The 21,974-nt window shown below is 44.1% G+C and overlaps 4 protein-coding genes across 5 annotated transcripts; 2 read left to right on the forward strand and 2 right to left on the reverse strand.

The window, feature by feature from the left end:
* Positions 1-3,378: 3,378 nt before the first annotated feature.
* Positions 3,379-6,573, reverse strand: LOC127755905 (pectin acetylesterase 5-like). The gene is made up of 12 exons (XM_052281519.1): positions 6,374-6,573; positions 5,944-6,026; positions 5,668-5,794; positions 5,246-5,325; positions 5,067-5,156; positions 4,857-4,981; positions 4,718-4,778; positions 4,584-4,637; positions 4,407-4,484; positions 4,075-4,180; positions 3,823-3,968; positions 3,379-3,716 (listed from the first exon to the last, which is right to left on the reverse strand). Exons 1-12 carry the CDS (start codon positions 6,507-6,509, stop codon positions 3,612-3,614), a joined length of 1,191 nt encoding a protein of 396 aa, XP_052137479.1. The 5' UTR covers positions 6,510-6,573; the 3' UTR covers positions 3,379-3,611.
* Positions 6,574-8,175: 1,602 nt separating this feature from the next.
* LOC127755885 (pectin acetylesterase 6-like) lies at positions 8,176-11,255 on the reverse strand. Its single transcript, XM_052281500.1, has 12 exons — positions 11,101-11,255; positions 10,868-10,950; positions 10,629-10,755; positions 10,427-10,506; positions 10,232-10,321; positions 9,927-10,051; positions 9,788-9,848; positions 9,473-9,526; positions 9,143-9,220; positions 8,911-9,016; positions 8,668-8,813; positions 8,176-8,515 (listed from the first exon to the last, which is right to left on the reverse strand). Exons 1-12 carry the CDS (start codon positions 11,228-11,230, stop codon positions 8,303-8,305), a joined length of 1,293 nt encoding a protein of 430 aa, XP_052137460.1. The 5' UTR covers positions 11,231-11,255; the 3' UTR covers positions 8,176-8,302.
* A 3,509-nt stretch (positions 11,256-14,764) lies between these two features.
* LOC127767530 (integrin-linked protein kinase 1-like) lies at positions 14,765-18,240 on the forward strand. Of its 2 annotated transcripts, none has more exons than XM_052292896.1 (12): positions 14,765-15,457; positions 15,785-15,859; positions 15,976-16,080; positions 16,183-16,268; positions 16,350-16,470; positions 16,556-16,635; positions 16,800-16,862; positions 17,000-17,121; positions 17,224-17,309; positions 17,445-17,569; positions 17,702-17,923; positions 18,007-18,240. In XM_052292896.1, the coding sequence occupies exons 1-11, from the start codon at positions 15,023-15,025 to the stop codon at positions 17,904-17,906; spliced, it is 1,503 nt and encodes a 500-aa protein (XP_052148856.1). In that variant the 5' UTR covers positions 14,765-15,022; the 3' UTR covers positions 17,907-17,923; positions 18,007-18,240. The 2 variants fall into 2 exon arrangements, with proteins under 2 accessions (XP_052148856.1, XP_052148866.1); XM_052292906.1 differs by having other exon boundaries at positions 17,702-17,830.
* Positions 18,241-18,449: 209 nt separating this feature from the next.
* LOC127768230 (uncharacterized) lies at positions 18,450-19,505 on the forward strand. Its single transcript, XM_052293803.1, has 2 exons — positions 18,450-18,638; positions 19,262-19,505. Exons 1-2 carry the CDS (start codon positions 18,450-18,452, stop codon positions 19,400-19,402), a joined length of 330 nt encoding a protein of 109 aa, XP_052149763.1. The 3' UTR covers positions 19,403-19,505.
* The last annotated feature ends 2,469 nt before the right edge of the window (positions 19,506-21,974 follow it).

The following is a 21,974-nucleotide window of genomic DNA, read 5'->3' on the forward strand; positions in this document are numbered from 1 at the left end:
AGAAAAAGACCCTATTTAGACTAAATAATAGTGCCATTAAATAGATCTCAATTTACGGAATTACTAGAAGTGGAACGGAGTCAATCGGATGAACGGATCGAGAGATATGAATTTTGGAATCTTAACTGGAATTTATGGACAAGGAAATGATTTATTGGATTTTTCTAGAACACGAGAAATGGTTTATGGAATAATATTCTCAAGAATATTACTGATGGTCACTGACGTGCGGGACCAAAGGAAATGATTCATGGAATATTTGGAATAAGGAATTGATTTATGAAAAAGGGAAAAGGATTTATTAATCCCTTTGGATAAGAAAAGGAAGGACGGATAGGAATCAGACTTTCCCGAGCGGCTTGGCGTGGCCCGAGAGGATTTGCGCGGTTCGGCCGAGCTTATTAGGCCGGCGCGGGCTACGGGGAGGCAGCCCAAGAGAGGGGCGCGGGGAGAGAGAGGGGGATGGGGAGCCGGGTGGACCGGGCTCACCTCGCGGGGTCCCGAGCGGGCCCGCTTGTCGGTGAGGCGGTGCACGGTGGAAACGGCACACGCGGGGGCGGCGCTAGGGTTTCGGGTGCGCGTGGCTTAGGAGCAGTGCACCGGGTGGACGGATGGCGGCGGGCCCACGTGCAGCCGCACGGCTTGCCGTGGACCGCGCGCACGGGAGGGAAGACGGAGGGAGGGGGCGGCTGACCGGCTTGGCCCGGTCAAAGCCGAGGTGGCGCCGACGTGGCGCCTACGTGGCAGCCACGCGGGCCGGTGGGAGGAAGAAGAAGGGGAGGCCGAGATGGACGGCGGACGGCGGCCAAGTTCACCGGAGCTCGTCGCGACGATTCGAGAGAGAGGGAGTACACCGGAACGATGGGACGGACGAGAGGAAGTGAGCCACCGGATCGGATTCGCCGGGGGGAGGCCGGCGACGACGGATCGCGGCGACGCTCGCCGGTGGTGAGAAAAGGGGCAAACGGCGGAGGGGCGACGAGGACTCAATTCAAGGCGGTGGAAGCATCTCAGGGGTTCAAGGAGTCCGTTTCCAGCGTCGGATGGGGCGGAAGAGCACCAAGGAGGGCTGGCGACGAGCGGCGGCCTCCGGGAGCGGGCGGCAACGGCGGCGAGGCCATGCCGGGCGGCGGCGGGTCTAGGGGTGGCGTCTACACGTGTTCGGGAGTGCCACCGAGCTATCACGCAGACTAGAGGGGGCGAGGGAGAGCGAGGAAGGGGAACGGAAGGAGGCACTACCGAGCCGGGCGGGCAGTGATGGGCGGTCGACGGCGCGGGGCAAGTTCTCCGGCCTTGGGCCGGGGAAGGGGAAGAAGAAGGGTGGCCGGAGTCCTCTTCGGCTCCTCGCGCACACGCCGACTTCACCAACACGCGCGACGACGAAGGGAGGCGAGGTCGGCAGCTGCAAGGCGGCAACAAAGGCGCGGCGGCGATGGAAGAGAGATGCCGAGAGAGAAGGAGATGGGGAGGCTCGGTTTAATAGATGGCAATGTCGGTTTAGGGAGGAAGAACCGACATTGACGGTCAAGGAGAGCGAGCTGGCGGTCATCGACGCGTGCAGCCAAGGCGGCGACAGGTGATGACGCCGACGGTGGTCGGGGAAAGGGAAAAAGAAGGGGGAAAAAGATAGGCTCGCTCCAAGCCGATTCGGGAAGGGAGTAGGAGGGAGAGAGAGAGCTCGGCCTCCGGGTTTTGGCAGGATGCGCGTGGAGCGGCTCGGGCACGCGCGCGGGGCCGTGCGGCTGCGTGGTGCAGCGCGGCAGGGCAACGGGGCCGGGCGGCGCAGGCGCGGCAGGGCCGACGCGGCAGCGACCGGGCGGTCGGCCACGCGCGAGCGCGCGGACGCGAGGGCGCGGCCGGATTTAAACAGCGACGGCGGGAAATCGACGCTGGGGAGAGGGAGTTCGACGAGGGAGAGAGAGAGAAACAGAGAGAAAGAGAAAGAGAGAGAGAGAGAACCGAGAGAGAGAGAGACAGAGAGAGCTCGGCTCGGCTTGGCACGTGCAACGCATGTGCGAGGCTGAGGGAGGAGAAACGGCTGAGGGAGGGAGGTGGGCTGAGGGGGAATACGGCCCACAACACCCGAGGGAGGTAAAATAGACTTTTGCTGAAAGATTGATTTGGAGAGATTTGGATTTGGAGAAGAATTCAAAATGGAACTTTGGATATTTTTGGAGTCGGGGCGAATATTTGGTAAGGATTCAAAGGAGGGATTGGATTTTAGGAATTTGATTTGGAGACTTGAATCGGAAGTGGAATTTTCGAGGTGGAGGATTTTGATTTCGATGAGAGGGAACAACGGGATTAAATTGAGATCCTTGGCAGAACTTAGACTCTCACACAAAGAACGAAAATTTTCGCAATTAGGATTTTGCCGAATTAGTTTTTAACGACTCACAAAAAGCGGAGCGTTACACAAATCTTTTTTTTTTTGGGGGGGCATTCGACAAATCTTGATTCAAAGGCTAAATAAGAATGGACATGGACTAGACGTCAGACACCCGATCTAAGCTAAAGGATGGGATTTTCATATGTTTTGGTCGATCATCATTGAAATATCAAAAGTTACATGTTTTGTCAATCCCGACGTATGTTCTCACGGTGCTGAAGCCGCAAAGCAATCTCTTCAAGAAATCGACAAAGTAAGAAGACATTTCCTATGGACCGGTAATTAGAAGATGCATGGGGGCAAATGGAAGATAAATTGGCCCAGAGTCTGCTGTCCCGTCCATCATGACGGGCGGAGTTACCAACTTAGAAAAATTTGCTAGAACCCTACGGCTGAGATAACTTTGATATGAATAGAGGGCACCAAAAACCCTAATATGAACCGAAACACCCTGTGATAAACTCAATAAAGAGTTATTCACGGCATCGACTAGAGTCCTTATCAATAATGGGAAAAAGGCGAACTTCTGGGAATCCAATTGGATTGGCGGCCATTGCCTCAAAAGTCTAGCGGTGAACCTCTACATTCACTCCAAGAGGAAAAAAACACACGGTATAGGATGCCCTGCAATAAGGAAGCTAGATAAATGACATTCGTCACAACCTCACTATCACTCTTCTTGCAGCTTCTTGAAAATTTGCAAGGTCCTAGCACTTGAATGCCTACAATCAATACAAGGAGTGGAGGATTCGATTACTTGGAGATGGACGGCAAATGGGGTATATATCGCAATATCTGCTTACCATTTCCAATTCGAGGGACTGATAACCTCGTTGTCAACCAAGTTATCTTAGGAGGTCTGGGCCCGGCAAAATGTAAGATTTTCAGCTAGCTTGCGAGAAGAAACTATGGCTCAGTGAATGAATTAGCATTAGAGATACATGGACAAAGTATCTTGAGAAGTGGAGTGTAACATAAAAAAAACAAAATGAAAAAAAAACTAATTCAAGTTGAAACATTTTGTTCTGCATATGAAACATAAAAAAATGTAAAAAAAATTAACGGCTTAAAATATGAAACACATTCAAATTCTAGTTAGTAGTATAACATTTTGCTTCTCATGTACTACAATATAACGAATAACTCTATGTTTGGAATAAATACGCGTCCGGATGACTAGATGTCGATGGAAATCGACGTGTCAGACGCCCAGATCAAAGCGTTATCCCGTAAGTTTACATGTGGGATTACATGGATACTCGCAGTCAATCTCTTTCACTGTTTTGCTTCTCTCAAAATACCAATCCCCAACAGCCTTGGCGATAGTCTGCTCCACACAAGTGTAAATCAAAACAAATCAATCAGAACAGTCTTATGGAATTTCAATGTTTTTTTTTTTCTGAACTGAACACTATTCAGTGATTTAACCTCACCATGTTACCAAGTACTGGGGAAAACTGTGAGCTCCATGAGATGCTGTATTTTGTTTGACAGTGCATGAAGCATGAATCAATGAACAGACCCCAGTCCTTTTTGTCTTTGACAACCTTTACGCCATCGAGAAATTTCTTCCTGAACCCTAAACACGGAAGGAGAAAAAACAAATGTACTTTTGCGTTATAAAAGAAACAGGATAGTTACAGCGTAGAATGGAGGAATCGAATAGATTGACAAGTTAAACAAACCATTGAGTACTTCCATTTGTGTGGAATTGCAATTTCCAATGTCATTCGTGCAATTCAACCATGATCGTCCAGGATAGGATCCCACTGGGGCAAGAGTATCTCTTATCTACAGACAAGAAACATAGTTGAAAAATATTTTTTTTGAATGGTCAGGCCATTGCCGACGTTTTATATATAAAAAAAAGTGTCCCATTTTAAGAAGTAAAGATGACCAAACCTTACGATGCTCAGTTTAGTATAAACCGAGCAAAAATCACAACTACAACACCACACTTAAAAATATATTTATTACTCATGGTCATAGGAACAAAAAACATAAAGATTAAAGTTACCTGCCAAGAATCATAGGCAGAGTTCACAATAAGCGTGGGAGCGGTGATGCTCTTGACAAGCTCAGTGGCCAAGAAGCACTGGGAACAGTGACATGTCAGTAAATGAACTTAGCAACATACGGAGACACGGAGTACAACATAACAAAAAGAGATCTTTTATGGACTGCAGAGAAATACCTCTGTTCGATCCTTCTTTGCAAGACAATCCTTTGGCAAAACTTCACTAACATTCTGGGATAAAATTCCAAGCAATTACTGAGTAAAAGCATTATAAGAAAAAATTTATAAGTTTCACTTTGTCTAAGGCTTACCTGAAGCTGAACAGTTCCATTGAAAACGGACCACATGAGCCTCTTCCCAGATAAATCCTCACTGGAGCATAAACTGCCATTTCAGTACAGGTATACCACTCAAGTAGGTTATACTGGTGATTAACATCCAGAGGCTTACATATCAAGGAAAATTCCAGCATCAGGAAGGCATTTAGCTGAAACCTCCTTAGGAAATCGTGCATGAAAATCATTGCAGTGCAGTAGTGTAGCTAGACCACCAGCGGAGCATCCAGAAAGTAAGGCCTGAAACGTGTAGAAAAATGAATTTGACACAGAAGATAATGGGAATATTTCAAAAAGAAAAAAAAACACAACAACAACGTGCAACCTGTTTAGCACTCGCAAGTCCTTTTTCCATGAGCTCATCAAGAACTGCTTGCCAGATGCGCAATCCTCTGAAGTGGAGCGTGCTCCCATCCTACACCATCGCCAATAATGTTGGATACTTGGTTTTATTTTTGGAAATATTTGGAATCTAAAAAAAAATTCAGACAAAGAAATGGTCACCTGATCTTGAGCCTCCGCATTCCCTGAAAACGATGCTCCATCGCAATACCTTATGACAACTTTGTTCCAGTTGTAAAAATCTAATACACAATTATTGAAAATTAGTAAAAGTATGAAGTATTCAATCCTAAAAAAAGGACATATATCAAAAGCCTTCTAAATGTTAATAAGAAAAAAAATATGTTTACCACTGAACGCCCCATTTATTTTAGATTAGGTTTATTGGTTTAGATTTCTAAGCTGACTTTTTTTCTTTTATGGTAAAGTCTATATGTGTAGGCTTTAGTTTTTTGGCTTATAAATTGGCTCATAAGTAAACAAATACAAGCCAAAGGTTCCTTGCAAAAAGAAAAAAAGAAAGAAAAGAAAGAAAAGGCAATGGCTTATCAGGACATAAGGAACCATCTGTTATCTGCATGTACCAGAATTCACTGTTTGGTTATTGCTGAGTATCCCCTCGAACTCTTGCGCTTCCATCAATTTGGATGAACCAAGCTCGGTCGTTTTACGGTTGGAACAGCTTTCGATGGTGTCGCACCAGGCTCCTCCCTGAGCATCATTTTTCACATTTTTCAGTACAAAAATCAGCACAAACAGAATCATGCATCCGGCCATGCACGCAGAAAAACAAGTCACGGCAACCATGAACTGAAAGCTATCTGCGACAAGAGAAAATCGATGGATGCACGATCGATCACCTCAAGATAGATGAGCCAGCTGTGTTCACCGGAGCCAAAGCCTCTCTGCAGGTGATAGCCCGGTGGGCTCCCATCCAAGCACACTGCAAGCATGCAACACACAGTTCATGAGTTCAGGAGGACTTGATGCTATCAAGGTTCAAGCGAAAGCGTATTTGAGTTAACATGGTATAATTCGATTAATCACGAACAACGAGTATATATATAGAAACGGACACATGGTAAATCCTTATCTTTACAACCAACTTATAGAAACAGAATCGAGAGAAAATCAGAGAAAACGAACAAAGAGATAACTAGATACAAAACTAACACCCCGGTAGTTGAAGGCGAACAATCTTACAAAACTAGCAAGACCCTTGGTGAAGATGTCGGCATACTACGATAATTGCCTTAGTCTCTAACATCAGAAACCAATAATTCACTATACCTGCGCCCTTCTCCTGAGCGCCGGTGAGGAGGATCAGCTCGACGACGTCCGGTGCCGCTGCCGTTGAGCGGGCAACGGCTGCCAGGAGCAGGAGCAGCAAGGGCTCCGCATATCGACGACGCGGGAGGATCGGCATCTCGCCCGTTTCCGCAGCGCGTGGTGGACAGAACACGTACGAGGTGGGTGGTGGACTGGGTGGTCGATCTCGCTGGGACAGCGAGACGACGAGGAGGAGGAGGAGTATTTATAGTGATGAGAAAGTGAGAACCCGCCGTTGACGTCGAGTTTCGGCGAAGCACATATGCTGCAGGGATTCCACGCTGACGAAGTCGTCGCTTCGTCGACAAGTGACCGACTTGCTTGGCTACCGTCACATCTGATCTGTGATCTGTCGCCGTAGTCTTGTGAACTCAACTGAACACTTTCGTCGTAATATGCACGGCTTGCACGCTGGGTTTGGTTTTGCTCAACTGGACAACTTGTTCATTCAGAGCTGCAACTACTAGCCTTTCGTGTGAGGCTGGAGAGGCGTCAATCAATGTCTAACTCCGGGGAGCCGAAAGAAAGTTTCAGAACAAAACATCCTTAAGGCTATGTGGAAGTGCATAGTATTTAATAAGTTATCAATTTTTTTTAAAAAAAATGTGAAGATAGATCAGTATATGATATATCTTTTCGCTAACATGCGAGTTAAAATTCGATTTGTACAATTCAGAACAAAAATAACAAATTTGACCATGAAATACGCGTTCTATTCATAGTCAAATTTGTTATTTTTATTTCTACTTGTATAAGTTGGATTTAAATTTGCATGTTTGTGAAGTGACATATCACATATTGATCTATCCTACTAAAATTTTTTGATGACTTTTTAAGTAACATGCAAAAATAAGGGGATATTCCCTTAAGGATGAATTGAGTTTTCCAGGCTATGTTTTTCTCTCAAGTTTTCCAATCTCTACTCTCCCCTTTTTCACGCGCAAGCTTCCCAAACAGCTAAACGATGTGTATTTTTTAAATAAAAGTTTCTATAAAAAATTATTTTAGAAAATCATATTAATATATTTTTAAAAAAACTAATATTTATTTAATCATGTGCTAATAAATTGTTCCGTTTTATGTTTGTGAGAAATAAGTTCTAACTTATTGAGAAGAACACAACCTAAGCAAGTAGGAATGAACCAAACCGTGGGCTGGAACCTAATGAGGTCATGAGATCGAGTTGGTACCGGACTTGAACTGGTCATGGTGGAGAGGTGTAGAGTTTCAATGTTTCATGGAAGGTAGTGCAGGTGACCGACGGGGTGGAATCCATACGCCCCAGGCCCGAGAGGTGGTAGAATCCGGCGAGGGTGAGACACTGGCCATTCTCGGCCGCTGACAGCCGTACGATCCAGATAGCGCGGTCCAGATCGAGGCGAGCTGCAGCGGTTCAGCGAGCCGATGCCGAGAATTAGGCACAATAGAAGGTATGGGAGTGGCACTGCCGTAGGGGCATTTTAGTTGGATGTTTGGACGCCTCTATGGCGACCGGAGGGTTCGTTGTCGTTGACCCAGGGTCAATCTTTCTGCAGCGTCACTGCTACTGTGCCACTGTGCCATCAAGTATCAACGTCGCAGCATTTCTCCATCGACGCGTGTTTTTGGTTGAGCGATGAGGTCCGGTATTGAGATATTCCCTCCTTTTCAGAATATAGCAAGCTAGAACCAGATAAGATTATCATAGTACTACGAATCTTGATAGGGGCACGTTTTACTTGCAAGGTAGGTAACAATGCAACAGACACACTGCAACAATCATATGCAGAAGAATATGCAGCCGATGTACTGAAATATGAAGTATTCGTAGTAATTCCTTTTCACCCGAGATGGCCACTGTTTGACTTATTACAGGCGTCTGATTATCAGCAAAGCATGGCTATTAGTTGTTCACAGAACAAATGGTGAAAGATGATCTGCAGCTGCTGCTTCATCAAATAAGCCTGCATAAATATTCAGGGAAGGGTGGTAGTCTGGGTCCAGCCCAATGTAAAATCTAGGCAGCTGGCTGCTACATGTGGAGTTACACGGATACTCGCAGTCGATTTCTTTCACTTCATAGCTTCTCTCGAAATACCAATCCCCAATAGCCTCCGCGACAGTCTGCTCCACACAAGTGCAAATAGAAAAATATCAATCCATCTAGAACACTACCATTATCAGAGATAAACCAACTTTAGCTACTCTTTTACAGTCGTACAGTTCAGTGATTTTCTGTTCTGAACTTTAGGACAGTTGAGTGATTTTAACCTCACCTTGTTACCGAGCACTGGGGAGGCCTGTGAGTTCCATGAGATGTCGAATGGCGTTTGACAGTGAGTGAAACATGAATCAATGAAAAGACCCCAGTCCTTTTTGTCTTTCACAACCTCTATGTCATCGACAAATTTATTCCTGAATCCTACAATATGGAGAAGGAAAAGAATAATGAACTTTTGAGTTAAAAAAACAGGATAGTTACCAAATAAACCGAAACAGATTGACAAGCTTAAACCAACCATTGAATACTTGGATTTGTGTGGAACTACAATTTCGAACGTCAGTTTTGCAACTGGACCATGACTGTCCAGGAAAGGATCCATCTGGCGCAAGGGCATTTTGTATCTACAGATTATAATCATAGCTAAAACAGTGAGAGGATTTTATCCGTTGATTTCATCTGGAAAAAATGTTAATTGTTTTTTTGCAGGAAAAAAAGGAACTATATATTATTCAAGAAAAAAAAATTACCTGCCAAGAATCATAAGCAGAGTTCAGAATAAGCGTGGGAGCGGTGATGCTCTTAACAAGCTCAGCAGGAAAGAAGCACTGAGAACAACAATATGTCAGTAAATTAAACATTAAACGAATTGTTGGATTATTTATTCAATTACGGAGATAAATTAAATATTTTAATGAATAAACTTAATACATAATTTAAAACAAGTGGTCTAAGCAAGATAACCGAAGATTTTTTTGAGAAAATAATTCGTTTAAACAATCCAATAAATAATCTAAAAGGAACTAGCACCACAATAAGGAGATATCTGTTATGGAATACAGAATACAGTAGGTATATACCTCTGTTGGATCCTTCTTTGCAAGACAGTCCTTTGACAAAACCTGTGTAACATTCTGGGATAAAATTCCAAAAAAAATAACTGAGTAAGATTGTAAAGCTGAATATGAAACGATCAGATGAGACAAACGGGCAAGCTGGCATGATAGAATCACTTGAAAAGAAAAGGACAACAGTTGCCAGATCTCACTGAGGTAGTATTCATAAGCACAGAAAGGAACAAACCACCAAAACATTTGAAATAAATTGACGAGCTCCCTTCCAAGATTTACAAAAAATAGCATTTTTTCTAGGTTTCACTATGTTCAACAGCTTACCTGAAGATGAACAGTTCCATTGAATACAGACCACATGTGCCTCTCCCCGGATAAATCCTCACTGGAGCAGAAACTGGCACTTGAGTACAAGTATACAATGCCAGTGGGTTATACTATTAATTAATTTCAAGAGGCTTACATATCAAGGAAAAATCCAGCATCAGGAAGGCATTTAGCTGAAACCTCCTTAGAAAATCTTGCATAAAAATCATTGCAGTGCAGTAGTGCAGCCAGACCACCAGCAGAGCAACCTGAGAGTATGGCCTGAAATGTGTACTAGAAAAATGAAATTCGTTGACATGGTTCTTGATCAGAGTGCCAATGAAGCACGAATGATTCTTGTCCAAACGAATGACTCTTTGACATGGTTCTTGATCAGAGTGCCAATGAATCATGAATGACTCTTGATCAGAAAGAGTAAAAAGAAAAATTACGACGTGTAACCTGTTTAGCAGTTGCAAGTCCTTTTCCCATTAGCTCATTAATAACTGCTTCCCAGATGCGCAATCCTCTGAAGTGGAGTGTGCTCCCATCCTACACCGTTGCCAATAATGTTGGATAGAATTTACCTTTTGGGAATACAAACAAAGACAGCAACCCCAAAAATCAATTTCAGAAAAAAAAAAAAACGAATGTAACCTGATCTTGAGCCTCCCCATCCCCAGAAAACGATGCTCCATCGCAGTATCTTATGAAAACTCTGTTCCAGTTGTAAAAATCTAATAAACAATGGTTGGAATTAGTAAAAGGACATCAAATGGCCTTCAAACCGTTAGTAAAATAAAAGCTTTTTGAATAACAAATTTAAGGACTTAAGGAACCATCTGTCATCTATATGTACCAGAATTCAGTTGTTGGTCATTGCTGAGTATCCCGTTGAACTCTACTGCTCGCATGAATTTCGATGAACCATACGCGCTCATTTTGCGTTTGGAACAATCTTCGATGGTGTTGCACCAGGCTCCTCCCTGAGCATTTTCAGCACAAACAGAAAATCATCCCGTCATGCATGCACCCACCGAAAAACAATGGTTGACAGCAACCATGAACACAAAGCAATCATCTGCGATGGATGATCACCTGAAGATGGATAAACCAGCTGTGCTCTCCAGAGCCGAAGCCTCTCTGCAGGTGGTAGCCCGGCGGGCTCCCATCCAAGCACACTGCAAGAATGCAAACAAACACAATTCATATGGCACGATGAGTTGAGTTCGTTCATGTCATGATCAAGAAGACAAGAACCAGTTCATGATCACTCCAGGATAGCAGCAGTAGCTACTACTAGCTAGTTGGATGGATGGATGGATGGATACCGGCGCCCTTCTCTCGAGCGCCGGTGAGGAGGGTCAACTCGACGCCGTCCACCGAGCGGGCGACGGCGGCGGCCAGGAGCAGGAGGAGAAGCCGGAAGGGCGGCCGGAGCTTGCCGCTGGTCGCTGCCATGTCACGCGCAGGCCGTGTGTGGCCAGGAGTACATGTGTGGTCTCGGTGGAAGACAAGGACTATTTATCGCGATGAGAAAAAGATAAAAAAAAATCGCCATTTACGTCGACCTGACAAAATTCTTCCTTTTTTTGGTGGTCTCAACACGACCGTTTCTGTGAAACACATTTTTGTCGTACTAGCAATTACTACATGCTGACGAAGTCGTTCTTACTTCCCTCTGTCCCAACAATACCAAACTCTAGCATCCCAAGAAACAATTAAGAAAAGAAACAAAAGACCATAATATTACCATCTTACTAAAATTTTAACATTACCAAAACTTAAAAAGGTTTATTTTGACTACAAACTGAACCGGCACTAAACACCCCATGAGAGCTTCGTGCAACCCTGTTCATTCAGAGCTTCGTGCAACTATGCTAATTGTTACTCTCTCCGTTTCACAATGTAAGTCATTATAGCATTTTCTATGTATGTGGGAAATGCTAGAATGACTTATATTGTGAAACAGAGAAAGTAGCTAACTGCAACTGCGGCGGGAGAGGAGTCGTGAACGTTGGGGGTTTAATTACGTTGGTGGACATTAACTGGTCAGGGTGGAGAGGGGAGTAGAATTGCATGGAAGGTAAGGGCGGGTGAATTACGGTGTGGAATCCATACGGCCGGAACGCGGCGGAATCCGGCGACCGTGCCGCCGGCGCCGGCGAGGGTGAGACACCGGCCCCGTTCGTTGCTTCTCTGCGCCCCCACAGATCGAGGCGGGCCGCAGCGGTTCAGCGAGCCGATGTCGAGAATTAGGCCCACAAGAACGTATGGAAACTGGACCGTCGATATTGGGCCCTCAAAGATTATTTGGGCTGCTCCTGCTCCATGCAGACGAGAAGACTTGGGCTGTTACCTACGGCCCAACGCTGGACGGTGACAGCTTATCGTCCTCCCTCTGTTGCCGCTGATTAGCAGCAGCTCATCGTCTGTTCTGACTTCTGAAAGTGGCACCCAATACCTGAATACTCCCTCCGTTACATCTGTTTTAGGGCTGTGTTTAGATCTAAACTTTCAATTTTTTCTATCACATCAATATGTTATACATACACAACTTTTTAGTCACATCGTACCAATTTCAACCCAAACTTTCAACTTTGAAAGGAACTAAACACAGTCCAGTTGTATTTATGAAATGCTCATACGCAATACTGCCAGCAAGTAATGCTGTACGTGTACAGTCACAATAATCTGAACATGCTATTGACTCCTACTACAATCTAGTCTACTCTAATCCTCTGCTCATTTCCTGGAAAACAAGCAAACAACTCTTTTGTATAAGAAAATACTAGTACTACTAGCTTTGCTGCCTTGTCATGCATCTTTCGAAGTTAGCTTGCGATGTAATGTAACCAGATGTTCACATCCCTGGAATCAAGGACAAGCAAAACAGTTGAACACAACATAAGAAAACTAATCCTGCACATGCAATTGCTTCTGCTCCTGGGCACTGCTGCCCAGCACTTGCAACGATCGACATTCAATATACTGTTTAACTTCTGGCGCAATTCACTTGATGTGCCCATAAAGACGATCGAGCGAAGCTTCGCCGTGAGAAAGACATCCGAGCTGTCCAACGTCGACAAACGGACGGCCCAGATCGAGTTGTGCGGTGCTCGCTCTTCTGTCACATCATCGCCATCCCCCTTGACCTGGTCATGGCGCGGACGACTGTCACCGAGAATATTGAGATCCCTAGTGCTCAACAGCGGTGTGAATGAATGGGTCGAGAATAGAGATGGGTTCAGTTCATACCTAAGAGCAAGTTTAATGCTCCGTTATCTCAATATAAATGCACCTAAATTCGAATGTGATATTTTATAGTCTTACGAATCTAAGCAACTGCTAATCTAGATTTATTGGGCTATAAAATATCACATTCAATTTTATTACATTTATAAGGAAGTAATAGGCTTCGAGCCAAATATAAACACGTGAATAAAAGAGAATAAAAACTATGGAGTGTTGGCTTTCTTTCAAAAACAGGCTCTATAAAAATACTGGAGACAAATGCATTAAGAGCAAGTATAATAGAAGGCTGTAAGAAAGCTGAATGTTGAGATGGATGAGAGAAGAAAGGTGAGAGATGAGAAGCGAGCTGTAAGCTTATAGCCGATTTAGACACAGGAATCAAGAAAATCTGTGAGACAGACATGTAGACCATATAATTATAGTGAAGAGCTAACCACTATACGAGTGAGCTGAGGAGATAGACTATAAAAATCTATACAGTAAGCTGCTGGTAAAGATCTACTTAGCCTTGCTCTAAGTAGTTGTTTGTCATGTTAAACTTGCTCTCATGTCGCGGAAGGTGAAGGGGAAGGCGTCGGTGTCTGCAATGAAACGCCGACGTGAACGAGAACGAAAACGAGACGGGGAATCGAATCGAAGCTAAGAACGCGTGCGTGCCTGCGTGCCGACGTGTGTGGGATCGCCTCGTGTAGGTGACAGGCAACAGCAACAAACGCATGCAGTGGTGCAGAATGCGGAGTACATTCTCCTGTTGCTTTCGGTGTCAGTGTAGGATTTTGGAAAGGGAAGGGGAAGGAGGTGGGGGCCTTGTCAAGTGATAAATAAATGATTGCTTAAAAAAAAGGTAAATGCTAACTTAGCCTACTATTCTCTTCGTTCCATGTTAAATTTATTTTTCTTATTCCGTTTATTCTAAAATAGATTTATTTTTAAATAATCATTGCATCAGAATCTATAAAAGTATATCACAAGTAGATAAATTAAGAAATAATTACATTGAGATTAGATAAAGTGGGGTATTCTAGTCTTCTAGTGTTTGTATTGATATATGTGAGATAGGTGAAAAATAAATTTATTTTAGGATAAAGGTAGCAGTACTTTGGATTTGAAATGCTAATTCGTGGGATGAATTTACATTTTGTGATTTTGTGAAGCGTGCAGTGAACTTTGCTGAATAATTGCGCTTTGTCATGGCATTTGCATGAGCTTCAATTTGCATTTATTTTTCATTGTTTCCGTCACTTTAGAAATTCCCCTCTCTGAGACACCCGTCCACTTTCTTTTCAGTGAAAATAGTACTAAAGCACAAAACAAAATTTATAAGCAATTTTTCTTACAAACACCAAGCCATTAATTCTTTTTACTTTTAAACGGTACACTAAAGTCATTTTTTAATAACTATCTTATCATTTTTTTAAAAAAAATACTGGTAAAAAAATCCTATTGTTCTATTTCAGGCCGTGGAATACTACAGCAGAATAATCCTGATGACAATCGGAATTTTCCCAAATCCCAAAATACGGGCGCCTAATTTTGGCAGAATTCATCCATCCAAGCTGGTAACAGCCATGCTCTGACAGTAGCTTTCCTACACGGTTCAGGCTACCATTTCCAGACTGCGACAGTTACCCCTCCTCCCAACGGTATTTTAAAAAAAACGCGCCAAAAGACTTGATCTTCTTCTTACGCGCGCTATAAGAGCAAGCCTAACTTTAGCTTTCTTCCTCGTCTCCCGGGAAACGTGGCCATCCTCACTCTCCCCTCTCCTCCTCCCGTCTTCTCCTCTCTCTCTCCTCCTCTTCTCCACTTCATTCCACCTCTCCCGACGCCTCCGACCTCGCCGCGGAAAGCTTCTCCATCGATCGATCTCTCCTCTCTCTCCCGCGGGGGCTCTCCGGCGCACGGTGCCCTCTCGTGCCTCGGAGACCCCGATCCGCCGCCGCCGTGCCTGAGTAGTACAGTCTTGTTGTCGAGGTGAGGTGAGTGGTGGGAGGAGAAATGGACACCGGGATGAGGGTGGCGCTGCACCGGCAGGTGTCGTCGGGGTCGCTGAAGGAGAGCGGGGAGCTCCGGCGGCAGTCGTCGCTGGAGTCTCCCCGGACGGGGAGGGCGGCGACGAGGTTCCTGTTCGGGAGGCAGTCGTCGATGGACCCGAACCGGCGGCGCGGGCGGAGCCAGAGCCCCGTCGGCCTCGCCGAGGACCTGACCGTGCCGGACAACCTCGACGCCACCATGCAGCTGCTCTTCCTGGCCTGCCACGGCGACGCCGCCGGCGTCGAGGCCCTGCTCCGCGGCGGCGTCGACGTCAACAGCATCAATCTCGACGGCCGCACCGCGCTGCACATCGCCTCCTGCGAGGGCCACCCCGACGTCGTCCGCGTGCTGCTCACCTGGAAGGCCAACATCGACGCCCGCGACCGGTGGGGCAGCACGGTCAGTGACCAGTGTTCGCAATTTCGGTTCTATCGGACCCTATACGATATAGTTTTGGCCGAAATTTTTAATTTTTTCATTTTTTCATGAATTTGGTAATATTTTGTTCAAATTTGATCAAATTTTATTAAAAATTCGTAAAATTTCGGACCAAATTTCATAAATTTTGGTATTTCGGCCATCCATGATAGAAATCATCAAACCGAAACATTAAACCCTGTCAGTGACTCGTCCAAGACAAGACTCGATCAACATCAAGATTTTCGTTACATTTTTTGGTTCAGAAATTCAGATTCTGATTTGATTCGTTTCTTCCTCGAATCGCAGGCTGTAGCTGATGCCAAGTGTTATGGCCACACGGAGGTGTACAATCTTCTCAAGGCTCGTGGTGCAAAGATCCCGGTATCTTTCTGCATGAACAAACTGAAAATTTTGTCATTTGCTCTCAATTCATTCGGTTCGTCAGTTTCGAAGAATTTGAGGTTTATTTGGTGGTCTTTGTTTCTTTTTTTGTTCAGAGAAACAGGAGGACACCGATGATGGTGTCGAATCCTGGGGACGTACCAGAGTACGAATTGAACCCTAGTGAGCTCCAATTCAAGAAAGGGGATGAGGTGGTCAAGGTAAAAACTCTCTGTCCCAATTGCGTTCCAGTGAAGTTGGTTGAAGAAACATTATAGATAAGCAGAAAATTAATGTTCTAATGACGTGCGTGCATCGTACAGGGCGTGTACCAAGTTGCCAAATGGAATGGAACCAAGGTTCATGTTAAGATACTTGATAGAGAATGCTACTGCGATCAGGAAGTCATGTAAGATGCAAATCCCAAAAGTCAGTTTCAAAGTGTGCAGTGAACTGACCTGACAAGAAACTAACACTTGTTTTGTTACAGAAACTCTTTCAGGCATGAGCTGACCGTATTGGAGAAGGTCCGGCACCCGAATGTTGTTCAGTTCGTCGGAGCCGTCACTCAGAACATACCTATGATGATTATTTCTGAATACCTCCCAAATGTAACAAGATCACTGTCTTTTACTTCTGAAAAAAAAGTGTTATTAACAAACAGTCTGAATAAGGCACTGTATACCTTACACACAGGGTGATTTATCAAGCTGTATTCCGAGGAAAGGAAAGCTACATGGTCAGAAGGTTCTAAAATATGGCCTTGAGATCGCCAGGTAAATCTACCTTCTGAGATGTGGAATTAAACACACTTGATATAATCTGTAATCTTTTTGTTCCACAAAACAATGATGTTTAATGCCAAATTTTGCATCAGTACTAGTTAGATGCTGACTTGAATGCCTTCTATTGAGACAACAATGCTTCTTTGAATGTTCAGGGGCATGACTTATCTTCACCAGTGCAAGCCAGACCCCATCATCCACTGCGACCTAAAGCCAAAGTAAGATGAGGAAATGAAGCAAGCACTAGACTTGCATACTTTTGAGTTTCATTCTTGTGCTACAAACTGCTAGCAGTTGGATGCTCTCTTTCAAGGTTGTGCCGTACTTTACTATTTGAATCTTGGTAAGGTGCCAGAAATATCTTCCTGGATAGTGGAGGCCAACTGAAAATCGCAGGATTCGGTCTGACGAGGCTGTCGAAAATCTCTCCTGGCAGAGTGAAACTGGCCGATCATGAGTCCATGGTTGACAGCTTCAGTGAGTAAAATTTTAGTACAATGAAATGAGATAAGAAAAAAGAAGACATCAGTAAAGTTTTTACTGACAAACTGATCTTGCCTCTTTTTTGGTTTGTTTTAGGTCACTACACTGCACCTGAGCTGTACAGAAACGAAATATTCGACGCAAGCGTCGACGCCTTCTCATTTGGTTTCATCCTCTATGAGGTCAGTGACATTCATACTCTGGTTTCTGAACATGATACGTTGTTCTGATGAGCAATTGATACATTGTTCTGATGAGCAATCTCTGTAAGGAGACTAGTCATTCTAATGAGAATTAACTCTTTGTGGTATACTCAGATGGTTGAAGGAACACACACTGTACATGGGAAGTCATCAGAGGAATCTGGCCACACAATTCGATATGATGGGATGCGTCCATCGCTGAAGAACAAGCTCAGGGGATATCCTCCAGATTTCAAAGCGTGAGTTCTGAAAAAACAAGAGCATGAGATATCTTGTGCATCGTTGTGCAAACTAGTAAATAAACATTCATCAGCTTCTGTTCAGTAACATGTTAAAAACTAGATAATCAGAGTGTGGAAACTAAATTGCAGGCTGATCGAAGAATGCTGGGATACTCAAGGTATAGCAAGGCCAACATTTTCAGAGATAATCATCAGGCTCGAGAAGATATACGCCCAGTGCATGAAGCAAGGGACCTGGAAGGACTCGCTAAAGATTTGGTCCGTATCTCGGCGATTTAAGAATATCAGATCTAAGCATTTCAGAACCAAAAAGAGAGTCCATGTCGCAATGTGAAAACATAATTGGAGATGGTATGTCATCATATTGTTTCATGGGATTAATTAGCGACTGAAACATTTCTTCTGCATTGCATTTGCACTTCTTTTTTCTACAGGAAATGACACGTGTGGGCTAAGCTGCATGAACGCCTTCTTGTGTACACATCACTGCGAAGCAAATGCGTCACTCTCTGTGAAGAAGCCTGAGCTAGCACTCACTCGTCTGGAGGAGGATGACACGACGTACCGACAAATTTGTGTACGTGTTGTAAAAGGCCCGGCGAAAAAAAAAGTACTTGTAAAAGATCAATTTGAGTTAAATTGGAAGTAACAAAGCTTAATTATTACTACCTTGTGTATTGTTTTCTACGTACGGTGTAACACGACTCTTGCCATTGTTCAAGTACAAATACACGTACTGTACGTGGATACGTGACCGGGTCGGTTTGCACCGTCGCCTTATAAAGCGCGAGAGCCTAACCACCTCACCAGATTTTCGACTCGATCGGTCGATCGGTTTGACGGTTTTGGTATCTAAGCTGTAAGCGGCTAAGCGCCAATGATGCAGGCGGGCGCCGCCGCGGTCCGCGCGATGGAAGAAGGCCGCGGCGGCGATCCGCCGTCGTCGTCGTCGGCGGCGGCGGCGGCGGCCGGGGTGGCGATTGGGTACCCATTCCTCGAGCCTCAGCAGGGCGCCCGCTTACGCCGACGCAGGACGATTAGCCCGTTCAAGAAGTACTTTTCAAGGGTAATGTTCCTATAGCATCTCTTCTTCTTCTCTCTTTTAGGATTGGGAGTCACAGTTTTTTTTCTTTTAGGATTGGATAGCACAAAAAAATCAGGCAGTATGAAATCTTTTATGCGCTTTGTGGTTCTCCGGCTCAATTTGTTCAGGCCGTGTTTAATTACAAAATGTTTCTTCAAACTTCCAACTTTTCCATCACATCAAAACTTTTCTACACATAAATTTCTAACTTTTCCGTCACATCGTTTCAATTTCAATCAAACTTCCAATTTTGACGTGAACTGAACACACCCTCAATCTTATGTGCACGTGCAAAGCATGTGGCTTCCTACATAGCTTAGTTTTGATCATCTGTACATGTAACATCTAAGCTATGTAGGAAGTATGAGTGTGCGCGTGCAAATCCATTCATGATTCTATAGAGCCAATGTAGAGCCCGTCTTTTATATAAACAATCTATAATATCAACTTTAAATGACATGGACATATGCTACCGCCGATGGTTAGCTTTGCTATTAACCCTGCTCTAAGTTTGTTTTATTTATCCTGTATAATCAAAGTTCTGCGACTTTTCAGCAGTGAAGGTGCAGAGAGCTAATGCTGGTTTGTTATTTGGATCTTTGCAGGGTTTTGCAATCGGTATGGAAATCGCGTTTATAGTTTTCGGCACCATAGTACATTTCCCCGTCTGGGCCAGGATATTTCTTATAATTTCCTTATCCATCTTGCCGTTTTCTGCCTTTTCGATCACGTTCCAGGAGTATTGATAGTTTGATACAGTACTAGCTTTGTGAGCTCGTTTGATGATTCTTCCCTCCGGAGGACGGAGCTCAACTGTCATCTCTATTTCCCAGATTTTCTTGTAATTTATAACGGGATCAATATGACAATATTAATTAATTCAACTGTGTAAAAAGGATCACACCATGTTCATAGGAAGTCACAAAATCAGGGCACATCCTTCAGACTACAAAGCTTGAGAGTTGAGACCTTGAGATCTGAAGAAAAAGGGAGCTTCATAAGGGCATCTTGTGCATCATTGTTCAAACTGGGATAGCCATGCACCTTATCAGCGAAGGGAACATGAAATTGTTTGTGCCTATGATCCACCCGTGTTTGGAGAGCTTAAGAGCTTAAGGTTCTAGGCAGTGGCGGACCAAGCCTAAAATTCTAGCTATGCCCTAGTTGAACTGTAAGCTAAGAGGGTTCGAACAAGATGGAAAAAATACACACACCACTGTAAACAAGACCATATTGCAAATTCATGCAAATTAGCAAATTTTCTTTCGCGAACTAAATAGGGCCTAACTACATTAAGCCAAAACGGAAACACAGGACTAGAACTAAAAGATGCCCTATCTCAGGTCCTGTTTAGTTCGCGAGACGAAAAGTTTTGACGTGTCACATCGAATATACGGACACACATTTGAAATATTAAACATAGACTAAACATACTAGTTAGACATTGTTTAGTTCCCAAAAAATTTTGCCCAAAAACGTCACATCGAATTTTTGGCACATGCATGGAGCATTAAATATAGATAAAAAAAACTAATTGCACAGTTTGTATGAAAATCGTGAGACGAATCTTTTAAGTCTAATTAGTCCATGATTAACCACAAGTGCTACAATAACCCACATGTGCTAATGGCAGATTAATCAGGCTTAATAAATTCGTCTTGCGGTTTTCAAACGAGTTATGAAATTATTTTTTTCATTCGTGTCCGAAAAACCATTTCAGCATCCGGTCAAACGTCCAATGTGATAGCTAAAAAATTTCTTTTCACAAACTAGACACACCCCTAGTCTTTCAAAATGGGAGAAAAACGTAATTGCCCCCATTTAGTAATGGGCTGCAATTCAGGACGAGAAAGGGGCGTCGGTTATTCGACGCACCTCAACTGTACAGGAACGAAATATTCGACGCAAGCGTCGATTCCTTCTTTTTCGGTTTCATCCTCTATGAGGTCAGTCAGTGACTCTGATACATTGATACTCTGATGAAACATGGTGCATTGTTCTGATGACCAATCTCTGGAAGACTTGTCATTCTTATGAACATCTAATCTCTGGTGTACTCAGATGGTCGAAGGAACACACACTGTTCATGGCGTGGTAGGCTGGTTGATTGATTGATCAACGGCCCACAGTTGGCAGATGGATGATTCCCTGATTACCTTGCACGGGTTAACATGTACCGCAGCATATCGTGCCTTGCCGATGAAGCCTACTGAACGGATGAATACTGCCAGTATGCCGGTATCAATGAATGGTGAATACTTCAACAAAAATAAATACTCCCTCCATTTCAGGCTACAAGATATTTTAACTTTGATCAAAGTCAAACTAATTAAGTTTGACTAAGTTTATAAGCAAATGTAGTAATATTTATAATACTAGATTAGTGTCATCATTCATCTATATTTTTATAATAAATTTATTTTGAGTTAAAAATGTTATTATTTTTTCTATAAAATTGGTCAAATTTAAAGCAGTTTGATTTTGACCAAAGTCAAAATGTTTTATACCCTGAAACGGAGGGAGTATAAACGTTCCAGTAAAAAGGCTGAGTACATGATGGAATAAACAGAAAGAACGCGAGTTAATGTCAGATTAGGGGTACGTATATCGACTAGGCATCGCCTTGTGCTACGTGTCCAGCGCCGACACGAGACATGCATTGGTCAGCCCGGTTGACGCGCGTACGGTGTCTCAGTTATTCACGTACAAATACGTATACAGTACACGTGCATACGTAATCGGGGTCGGGTCGGTCTCTCCGTGCGCCGCCACCGCGCTTTCCGACTGTGATCGGTCTCGGTGTTCCTCTCCCCGCTATACAAACTGCATGCCGGCATCTCACTGTCGCGACGGCCGGGCGTTCGTATTCAATTCGGCGCGTGCTAGCGATCGAGCTGCTGCTACTACCGCGGTGTAAGCGCCAACGATGATGCAGGCGGGTGTAGGTGCGGGTGCGGGAGGGGAGGACGGCGCCACCGCGCTCGGCAGGATGGAAGAAGGCCGCGGCCGCGATCAGCCTTCCACACAAATGCATGTATCGATTAAAACATCAAACCAATTACATCTTAATATGCACATATTATTCCATGATGCATTAATTGTATACGATGATTAATTTAAGAAATTTTAGATTCCACTGATTAATTTGGAAAATTTGGAAAGGAGGGAGTATTAGATAGGCGCGCCAATATGCAATTCTTTTGTTTCTTTATCAAATAACCAAAGTAGTAGTATTATAGTGTTAATTTGTTTTTTGCCTTTTTAATTTGCAGGGTCTTGCAATCGGTATGGAAATCGGCTTTGTGGCTTTCAGCACCA

This window comes from Oryza glaberrima, chromosome 1, assembly GCF_000147395.1.
Source record: "Oryza glaberrima chromosome 1, OglaRS2, whole genome shotgun sequence".
In the NCBI taxonomy this organism is placed as follows: Eukaryota; Viridiplantae; Streptophyta; class Magnoliopsida; order Poales; family Poaceae; genus Oryza; species Oryza glaberrima.

Coding starts and splice junctions, on each gene's coding strand:
- LOC127768230 (XM_052293803.1), top strand. CDS start 18,450: ATGATGCAGGCGGGCGCCGCCGCGGTCCGCGCGATGGAAGAAGGCCGC. Junction 18,639..19,261: donor TCAAGAAGTACTTTTCAAGG/GTAATGTTCCTA, acceptor GGATCTTTGCAG/GGTTTTGCAATCGGTATGGA.
- LOC127767530 (XM_052292896.1), top strand. CDS start 15,023: ATGGACACCGGGATGAGGGTGGCGCTGCACCGGCAGGTGTCGTCGGGG. Junction 15,860..15,975: donor CTCGTGGTGCAAAGATCCCG/GTATCTTTCTGC, acceptor TTTTTTGTTCAG/AGAAACAGGAGGACACCGAT. Junction 16,863..16,999: donor CACTGCGACCTAAAGCCAAA/GTAAGATGAGGA, acceptor GTAAGGTGCCAG/AAATATCTTCCTGGATAGTG.
- LOC127755905 (XM_052281519.1), bottom strand. CDS start 6,509: ATGCCGATCCTCCCGCGTCGTCGATATGCGGAGCCCTTGCTGCTCCTG. Junction 4,638..4,717: donor ATGGAACTGTTCAGCTTCAG/GTAAGCCTTAGA, acceptor ATTTTATCCCAG/AATGTTAGTGAAGTTTTGCC. Junction 4,485..4,583: donor CAAAGAAGGATCGAACAGAG/GTATTTCTCTGC, acceptor CACTGTTCCCAG/TGCTTCTTGGCCACTGAGCT.
- LOC127755885 (XM_052281500.1), bottom strand. CDS start 11,230: ATGGCAGCGACCAGCGGCAAGCTCCGGCCGCCCTTCCGGCTTCTCCTC. Junction 10,507..10,628: donor TGACCAACAACTGAATTCTG/GTACATATAGAT, acceptor ATTGTTTATTAG/ATTTTTACAACTGGAACAGA. Junction 9,221..9,472: donor CAAAGAAGGATCCAACAGAG/GTATATACCTAC, acceptor TGTTGTTCTCAG/TGCTTCTTTCCTGCTGAGCT.